The sequence below is a fragment of the Chaetodon trifascialis genome, chromosome 2 (assembly GCF_039877785.1).
Source record: "Chaetodon trifascialis isolate fChaTrf1 chromosome 2, fChaTrf1.hap1, whole genome shotgun sequence".
Classification (NCBI taxonomy): Eukaryota; Metazoa; Chordata; class Actinopteri; order Chaetodontiformes; family Chaetodontidae; genus Chaetodon; species Chaetodon trifascialis.
This window is the reverse complement of record NC_092057.1, coordinates 21614293-21624059: the sequence shown is the minus strand read 5'-3', so window position 1 is coordinate 21624059 and position 9767 is coordinate 21614293. Positions and strand designations below refer to the sequence as shown.

General features: G+C 43.6%; 2 protein-coding genes across 2 annotated transcripts; one reads left to right on the top strand and one right to left on the bottom strand.

Moving 5' to 3' along the window:
* Positions 1-2140: 2140 nt before the first annotated feature.
* krt98 (keratin 98) lies at positions 2141-5394 on the top strand. Its single transcript, XM_070985227.1, has 8 exons — positions 2141-2533; positions 3039-3121; positions 3276-3432; positions 4061-4222; positions 4359-4484; positions 4785-5005; positions 5135-5145; positions 5260-5394. The coding sequence occupies exons 1-8, from the start codon at positions 2195-2197 to the stop codon at positions 5358-5360; spliced, it is 1200 nt and encodes a 399-aa protein (XP_070841328.1). The 5' UTR covers positions 2141-2194; the 3' UTR covers positions 5361-5394.
* Positions 5395-6979: 1585 nt separating this feature from the next.
* Positions 6980-9301, bottom strand: LOC139338949 (keratin, type I cytoskeletal 13-like). The gene is made up of 7 exons (XM_070974315.1): positions 8756-9301; positions 8372-8454; positions 8101-8257; positions 7810-7971; positions 7571-7696; positions 7213-7430; positions 6980-7101 (listed from the first exon to the last, which is right to left on the bottom strand). Exons 1-7 carry the CDS (start codon positions 9224-9226, stop codon positions 6996-6998), a joined length of 1323 nt encoding a protein of 440 aa, XP_070830416.1. The 5' UTR covers positions 9227-9301; the 3' UTR covers positions 6980-6995.
* Between the last annotated feature and the right edge of the window lie 466 nt (positions 9302-9767).

Below are 9767 nucleotides of genomic sequence, written 5' to 3'. Positions count from 1 at the left end.
TTTGATTTTTGCCCCCTATAAGTCATGATAATCATTTAATATTTTGTCTTGCCTTTTTGTCATCACAGCTCAGTATCTCTAAGTCAAGTCAAGGACTTGAAACAGGCAATTTTCAGGAATTAAATGTGTCACATCCTGCAGATGCAATCAAACCATCAGTCATCGTATTTTTTCAAGCCTCACAGTGCATGTCAGCATGACAGCTGACTGATGAAGCTGCTAAATGATGACAGAGGACAGCAGTCAGGCAGTCTGGCTATGTTGTTCAAAGAGATAAGCAGCAAAAACAACAACAAGGTGATCATTTTCTGCTGGCATGGAGAGGTGCTTCTGTCATGAGCAATTCTCGTCACAAAGCAATGTTAGAACATTTGAATAAATTGATGTCAGACTTTTATAAGTTGAGATAGATTATCATGGATGGTTTCACAGTATTTCCATAGATTGCCAGATTTAAAGAAAGGTCTGGGACAGCAGTGAGTGCAGGTTTACCAGTGAAACATGTTGGGTTTGTCAGGAACTTGTCAGGCTTGTCTTGGGAGGGACTCCCCCCCTTGAAAAACAACTATGCTTTCTGTTGTACTGATTAAATCTCAGTGTCCAAGTAGGCTATTGGACAATCAGAGAATTGTTTCTTTTGTGTGAAGAACAATGAATGAATAAAAATGGCCTCCGCTGAGAGAGAAGCTTTTCCAGTCGTCAGTTTAATTATTTCATTTATTCATCACAAATATAAATAATGCTGTAGACACTGTAAGTTTAGGCAGTTCTGTGTTTTTGTAATGTTAATTGTATGTAAAAACACAACGATGTGCAGGCTTTTAAGCTCGTCTAATTAAGCGGTATGTTCACAGATTTCACAGGTTGCTTGCATGAGGTGCGTGTGATGAAAATATTACCCAACAAAGTTGTATTTCCTACACACCTTGAAGTATGTGGTGGTGCAGCCATGTGACGTTAGACCAAGGAATGACATGATGTGATGGTGGAATAGGTTAGTTAACGTGCCTGCCAACAGACAAGGTAGTTCAAATAACTATCCATGCACATGGGAGCTAGCAGAGATATGTTTTTAGTTTGTTGTTAGTATGTAATGTGTAGAATTGTTCCTTCTAACAGGATCTTTGTGTTCAGCTTCTCCTGTTTGATGTGAAAGATGAATGTAGATTACAGAACATGATTACGTACAATCTGTCTGACTTCAGTCACTTTTTAGGTTAGATTAGATTCAACTGAGTTATTTCAGACATGCCGTTAGCATCAAACCAGAAGGGCAAGAACAGATAGTATTATTTACAGGTAGTAGTGGACAGTGGAGAGCAGCATGTAAACAAATTATTATATCTGTGTGTACATGTACAGTATACTGTATCAGATATGTTACATAGAGGTGAAGTGAGCAGAGTTACTAACACAGCATGGAATATGTTTCCTTACTGTATGTTAATATCTGATGTGTGTCGGTACATGTAGATGCAGCACAGTGTGTTCTGCATACTTTTTGTTTCCTCTCACCTCTCCGGGTATGATTAGAGTAGTTTCTTGTAAGACTGGGCACTGTTGGGTGTTGAATAAAGATATACATTCCTTCATTAATACAAGTATACTGTGTAATTCTGGATCAACCCAATGTTGAATGTCTTCCCTAAAGCTTATGTGGCAAAAATAACCCTTGGCCCCTCAAGTTTCACTGAGGTGAAACTGTCACTGGTATGTGCCATTTCTGTCACTGCTGTGAGTGCACATTTTACAAGATGGTTACACATTGCAGTTTCTTCTATAGGAACACTGGCAGGAAATCAATATATATTTGTGTCTCCAAACCTGCTTTCAAGCAACAAAGAAGGCACTAATCACTAGCTGCTTCAGGTTTAAGACTCCAGAGAGTAATACACTGAGGAGTATTCAAAGAATGTCCTGTCATTGAGAAACAGTAAAAAGTGGAATCACAAGTTCAACCTGAAAAAAGGTGGACGAGCCCCTATTAACCATTCACCTCGCCCATGCTGATGGAGAGATTGCATTGAGGAGTAGGGGGTAGTCTGTCAGCCACATTCTTCTCTTTCAGCTACCCCTCCTGGCCCTTCCCACTTATTCATGTGTGACCACTATATAACCAAGGAGACCAAAGTGATGCTTACAACTGCAGGTTAGCTCCTCGAATCCTACCTCATCCAGATCCAGACCTCCCAGCATGTCTTTCAGCAGCAGATCCTATGGTCAGAAGACCCTGAGTGTCTACGGCGGGGCAGGCGGCCGTGGCACACGCATCTCCTCATCTCAGATGGGCTACGCATCGGCCCCCGGAGGCTTCAACCTGTCCGATGGCCTGGACCTCCATGTTGGGGCCAATGAGAAGGCCACCATGCAGAACCTGAATGACCGTCTGTCCTCCTACCTGGAGAAGGTGCGCACCCTGGAGAAGGAGAATGACCGCCTGGACAAGCAGATCAGAGACTGGTACCAGACCAGAACTGTCATCTGCCACGACTACACCCACTACTTTGCCATCATCGATGACCTAAAGGACAAGGTAAGAGGAAGGAGACAGATATGTGTGTTATAACTTCCTTTTAACTCCCTGTTCTCATCTGTCTGATGTTAACGTTCAGAACTAAGAGTGTGTATGTGCTGGGCAGTGAAAGCTGACATTTGAGTAGGCTCTTATCCTTTCAAGAAGCTCATAACACAGAGAGCAGGGAAGAGGAAATTATTGTGACTGACACACTAGATTCATTCCAACTGTGCATCACATCCAGCCGTGTTACGGTGAGAATTACAAAAGGATGTACTGACAGTTTACAGCTGAGTCTGACTGCATCTTTCAGCTATTTGGTATCACAAGCCAATGTCTCACAGTTTCAATTTTGCGCAGTTTCTTTGCAGTTTTGCTGCATGTGTATTTTTTCTTCTTTTAAGATTAAAAAATGTTCTACATATGATTCTGTTGATGTATATGCTCACATTTTTGTGTCATGAGTAATGTTACATTCCAACTCTTTAAGCACCAAACAATGGTTTGCTTTTCTCCTCCTCAGATTCGTATTGCCTCCAGGCTCAATGCCAAGACCATCCTGGACATTGACAATGCAAAACTGGCTGCCGATGATTTTAAAATGAAGTTAGTGCGTTCTCTGCATGCTTACGCCCCTGTCCCTCTCTGCCCCGCCACATAAGTGAAACTTCACATGTGCATCAGAGCATGAACTCATGCCTAACGACAACTTCAAATCTTGACAATGCACTGAAACCTCTCTGACCTGCGGTCCCCTCAGGTATGAGAACGAGCTGGCCATGAGGATGGCTGTGGAGGGAGACATCGCCGGACTGAAGAAGGTGCTGGACGAGATGAACCTGGCCAGAATGGATCTGGAGAGTCAGTACGAGGGCCTGAAGGAAGAGATCATCATGCTCAAGAGGAATCACGAAGAGGTGAGAGCGTAGATGAGCGTTCAATGCAGTTTCACAAGCAGCAAAATTAATCAGTTTGCATCTGTCAACACCCCAATACACACAGGCCAACACCCACTCTGTGTATGCACATAACATATATGTTACTACACTGGTGACTGATCAAACACTGCTCCTCATCATCCATCTTTTCAGCAGCAGGGAGCTAAACACAACAGCTCTTCACTGTAAGACAAAGTTGTCACCATTCATCATGGCCATATATCATGGCCTCAGCGGGTCAGAATTGGCACACATGACCTCTGCCTGACCTCTAATAACACTGAGGAAATTCCATGTTTGGTTAATGTTTTCATAAACGGGTCCACTGCCTTCTCCCTTGTCCCAGCACTGCACCCCTTCTCTCTGCACACTTCCTTGTATTCTTCTCTCTCCATTAGCTCATTGCTTCTGTTTGTCTTATACACACTCAGGCACGCTGAACTCCACCACCCCACACACAATTCACACAGATCAAAGAACCAAAACCATGCAAGCAAAGCAGTACAAAAAGAATTCATTGGATATTCTTGTTGTAATATTAAAAAACTAGTGACTGATTTTAAGTTACTGCACCGGCTGACTGAGGCTTTGTCCTTCACCCCTGCAGGACTTGGCACTGCTGAGGAGTCAGATGGGCGGCCAGGTCAATGTGGCCGTGGATGCCCCTCCCTCTACAGACCTGAACCAGGTTATGTCAGATATCAGGGAACACTACGAGAGCGCAATCTGCAAGAACCGCAAAGACCTTGAGGCGTGGTACCAGAACAAGGTGAGTTACAACTGCTTGGACGACAGCCACTTCAGCAGCCTTTAGGGTTCAGCTGCACCCATTTATCTTAATAGCGTGTCAGTAATGATTGTTGGGTAATGCTTTGTTGTCTGTAATGTTTTTCTGATCTGTCCAGGTCGCTGCAGTCGAGCAGGATGTGATCACACAGTCAGAGAGTCTGTTGACGACCCGCACAGAGATTAAGGACCTGAAGAGCACCCTCCAGAGGCTTCAGATTGAACTGCAGTCCCATTTGAGCATGGTATGTCTATTACATTTGACACCATGATGCTGTTATACATATTTACAACACTGAAAGAACTTAATAATCAAATAATTTTATAGAAATTCAATAATTCACTCTCTTGCCAAGAAGATTGATATTGGCCATGCACATAAGGGTAATCCCAAAGCACACAGAACACATGATGCTAGTTACACGCTCACACCAGCAGGCCTCGCAGCAGATTTGGAATGAAGAAATTACATCTCTGCATTTTAATCACTGTTTTAATCACTGACTGCCTTCTCACCTAACGACTTTGTCCTCTGACCACAACAGAAAGCATCTTTGGAGGGCACCCTAGCAGAAACTCAGGCACGCTACTCTGCTCAGCTGGCAAGCCTACAGAACATGGTCACAAGCCTGGAGACTCAGCTGTCCCAGCTCCACGCCAACATCGCCAGCAACAAGCAGGAATACGACATACTGCTGGACCTCAAGACCCGCCTGGAGATGGAGATCGCAGAGTACAGGAGGTTGCTGGATGGGGAGGATGACAGGTGAGGCACCGACTGGACAGGGGATTAGAGATTACAGAGAAAAAACATTTAAACGAACATTTACAGACAATGCACAGTAGATGTGTTCTGGACTAATGATTTCTTCTTTCTTTTTCTCTCCTCTGCCAGTTCAAAACAAGGTAGGACATTTTTCATGTGAATATAATTCTCAGTTTATCATCAAAACAACAGATTTCAACTTGATTTAAAACATGTGATTTGCTCATGATTGCTGTTGCATTTCTTTTCCTCAGTGGTCACAAAGGTCATCACACTGGTGCAGACAGTTGTGGATGGAAGGGTGGTCGAGAGCAGCAAGACTGTTGACGTGGACGTGGATCAGATTGAGTCATAAATTGGCAGCATTAGCAAAAATTAATAAAGATCCTGCAGTTGAATTAAACTTCTTTGTGTGTTGTAATTTTATAATGAATAGAATATTCACTGGTGAATGGGTGTTTTTGTATCCTACACATCAGATCTGGTTGCCATGAGCTTTAACATATTCATCAATGTATTGTTAAAATTGCATTAATTTTAGTTATTAGTTTTTTAGTTATACAACAAATTGTAAGAATGGTTAAGAACATCTAGAATCTCATCTAGTAGACTTAGACTGATAAGGTGGCTATAGGCTATAGGCTATAGCAGGCATGTCAAACTCATTCCACAAAGGGCCGTGTGGCTGCAGGTTTTCCTCCAACCAATTAAGAGCACACAGTCTGACCAATCAGCTGTCTGAAGACTGAGATCAGCTAATAAAATGAGTCAAGTCTGGTGTGCTGCTGCTCGGTTGGAAAGAAAACCTTCAGCCACTCGGCCCTTTGTGGAATGAGTTTGACATGCCTGGGCTATAGGCTATAGGCGTGGCAAGTCAACCTTCCTGCCAATTTGTCTTGTGGCCAACTACGGTACTGCAACCAAAAAAATCTCCATTGGTTCAGAAACCGAGACCGCCATTATAAAAGAGAGGTCAGAGAAACTATTGATAAGACTCATCAAAGTACAAACAAAGTCTTTAGACCACTAATTTTTTTAAAACCCTCACATTTTAATATTGTTTGTACTATAGCCTATAAAAGCTAAACACTCACTGGGCTCCGTCTGGTATCAGTTTAATGTGTGTGGCCAAACGTTAGCTGATGTAGCTTCATTGAGTGTAAGAAGATAAGGAAAAAAAAATGGCAGTAGGGACTGGGACCTATCCCAAAATGCATTTGATGAAAATCAAGCAAACCCTACTGACAAGTTGTCAGTCCAGTCTGACAACTTGTCAACACCCAGACAGTCAAGTTCATGTTCACATATTGCACATATGTGAGCATGAACGTGGTCCACAGGAGAAAGCAGATTCTAACCCAGGACAGTTGTTGTGAAGCACTAAGGCTACAGTTACACATTGTAGGTACACTGGCACTCTTCAATTTTTTGAAATGGTTTTGAATCTTTAGTTATTAGAGAGAGAAAAAAATCCTGCGAGCGTACAGTTTGTGAACACATGCTCTGCTTCAGAGCTGTTCAAGTGTGGTGGTGTATTGCTGAACACTGTGTAGCCTCCTGAGCTTCCTGGTGTCTCAGAGAAAATTCTTCTAAAGTCACAGCCTCAATTTCTCTGTCTTTTTACATCAAGGACATACAGTAATGTGGCTGGCACTGCTGCAGCCTCTAGCTTTTATGATTTCAGGTTTTACACACATAAGATAATGTCAGATAATCATATTGCAGACCTACCAAACACTTAAAACAACTTTTGTCAGGATGAAGGTGAAATATGTAATTCCAAAAGACCTTTGGTTCATGCCAAAACAATGCCCTATAATGACATTATCTGGAATTAAGACACAAATGAGTCAAACAAATAGGACAAAAAAAGGTAGTTAGCACACTATGAGACTTTTATTGCATTCACATGTGTATGTGAAGGAATTATTGGGTTCAGATATTGTGCTTGTGGCCCTCAGTTGTTGCTTCTTGTGTTGCGTGAGGCCAGTTATGAGGTGGTGGTGGAAGAGGAGGACACCACTTTGCCGTCCTTCAGTTCCTGTGTGACCACTATCACCTTGGAAGAGGTGGTGGAACTTGAACTGCTGTTGATACTGTGGAGCGAGAGAGTGCTTGCATTAAAAAATCAGTGTTATGCTTCAATTTACAGACCTAGTTATTAGTTTGTGATGAAAGGACAAAATTGTTCTTTTCAGGCAAATTACCTGCCGCCTCCGTCCAGAAGCCTCCTGTATTCTGCAATCTCCATCTCCAGTCGTGTCTTGATGTCGAGCAGCATTTTGTACTCTTGGCTCTGGTTTTCTATGTCAGCACGCAGGCATGACAGCTGTTCCTCCAGGCCTGTCACCTGCATCTGGAGGGCTTGGAGCTGCATGGAATACCGTGCCTCTGTGTCAGCCAGAGTGCCCTCCAGGGCCGCTTTCTGGAGGAGGAAGGTGAAGAAAAGAGTGACAGAGAAGAGAAAGCATGAATAAAGTGAAAAATAATGGACATATCACTTGTACTTCACTGAGGATGGGATAGGTAGAGGATGTAAAGGAAAAGATTTGCATCATCATTTACCATGCTAAGCTGTGACTGTAGCTCGATCTCCAGGCCCTGCAATGTGCGACGGATCTCAGAGATTTCTGACTTGGACGTTTGGAGATTTTCTGTGCTGACTGCCACCTCCTTGTTCAGCTCATCACTCTGCAGTAGACATGGAAAAATATCAGTGTCATGAATAATGATACACATTTGAGTCTATAGGCAATGAGAAATCAGGCAATAGATATCACCACCAGGGTTTAGTCCAGTCTTACCTTGGCTTGGAACCAGGCTTCAAGTTCTTTGTTGTTCTTGGCAGCCAGGGCCTCATATTGTTCACGGACCTCAGCCAAAATTGCGGATAAGTCTTGCTGTGGTGCTGTATCCACCTCCACGTTGATCTGTCCACTCATCTGGCTCCTCATGGCTGCTAGTTCCTGTTGAATAAGAGGAGTTTGGTAAAAGGTGGATGGTTGCTGAGTTGTTTGAGTAGATTTTATTCTACATCCGAGACAGCAAATACATTGCAAATCCACTCAGAGGGCCGTTAAGGCTTCGCTACCCACCTCCTCGTGGTTCTTTTTGAGGAAGATCAGCTCCTCCTTCAGGCCTTCTATCTGCATCTCTAGGTCTGATCTGGCCAGTGTCAGCTCATCCAACAGTCTCTTCAGACCGGCGATATCTGCCTCCACTGATTGACGCATGGCTAGCTCATTCTCATACCTGTGAGGTAGCAAAAAGTCAGACATTTGCACATCTGCCATGTACTGCTTCAAAGTAGTTGTTCAGTTTTTCCATATTGCTATCAGACACTTTTTCTCTCATCCTGTTACTTACTTTGTTCTGAAGTCGTCTGCAGCCAGTTTTGCGTTGTCAATGGCCAGATAGATGCCTCCATTTACACGAGTGGCATCCTGGATCTGTGTGATGAGGCAATGTTTCATTTTACATGATTAGTATAATTATTTCATCAAACACTTTCCAACTGCAAGCAGACTTTGTAAATATTAAATTATGCTGTCAAACACACTTCACAAAGACAGTAATGGTGCCTCTTACAATCACTACCTACAAAATCATGTATATGTATTGTCGCTTGGGCTAAGTTCAAGTTCCAATGCATCATTTTAAACATATTCATCTGATCGTTGCATTATCTGATAAACTGCAGTGTGACATGCTTTGATATCTCATTCAGGAATCAGCAGTCTTGTGACATACCTTTCCCTGCAGGTCAGCAATGGTGGCCTCATAAGCTGAGTAGTCACGGGTGGTGGGGGAGGTCTTGCTCTCCAAGAACTGGCGGATCTTGAGCTCCAGCTCAGCGTTGGCCTTCTCAAGGCTGCGCACCTTCTCCAGGTAGGAGGCCAGGCGGTCGTTCAGGTTCTGCATGGTGGCCTTCTCATTGACTGAAATATCAACGCCTGCACCGGCACAGCCGCCTGCACCCCCTCCCATGACGAAAGAATAACTGCTGCCTGCACCACCGCCATAACCACCGCCATAACCACCGCCATATCCACCGCCATAACAACCAGAACCAACAGAGGCAATGGAAACTTTTGATCCAATGCCACCTGCGCCACCATGTATACTTCTAGCATATGACCTTTGCACACCTCCAACTGAACCAACGATTCCACTGCCTCCGAAGGAACGTCCGGAAGTCATGGTGCCTACTCTCATTGACATTGTGAGGACTTCTGAGAAGATCTGTCTGCCTTGGAGAGCGTGAGATGGACTGAGATGCACAGATCTGCCTCTGTCCCCTTTTTATCCTGCACAAGGCGGCTGCTGCTGCCTCTGCAGTGGGTGGGGGCATGCATGAAGAGAGGCGGAAGGGAGGAGCATTACCTTAAGTGGCTCCTCTGCCCCACCCATCACAAACTGTTCAGGTTCGTTTCAAGGAAAAAGCCGGATTAAACTTGATCCTATTTTGTTTGGTACTTTACTGAATTCAAACCTCACAACTACCTGCAAACATTATAGCTTCATTATCCATTCATCCATTATTCCCATGCTCCACATTAATGTGTATGAAGACAGGGCATCCATGTGAACTTTTATCTTTTATTCCTACAACGTATAATGGAAATTGTACAGCAGCCACGCCCGTTACTGTACTGCTTTGGGTTACTTATCCAGTCAAATCCCTCAGGCTTTCAACTTTGTCAGTATTCTGACATGTCTTTATTGAATTTCTGTCATAACTGTTGAGCAACACTGTCATACA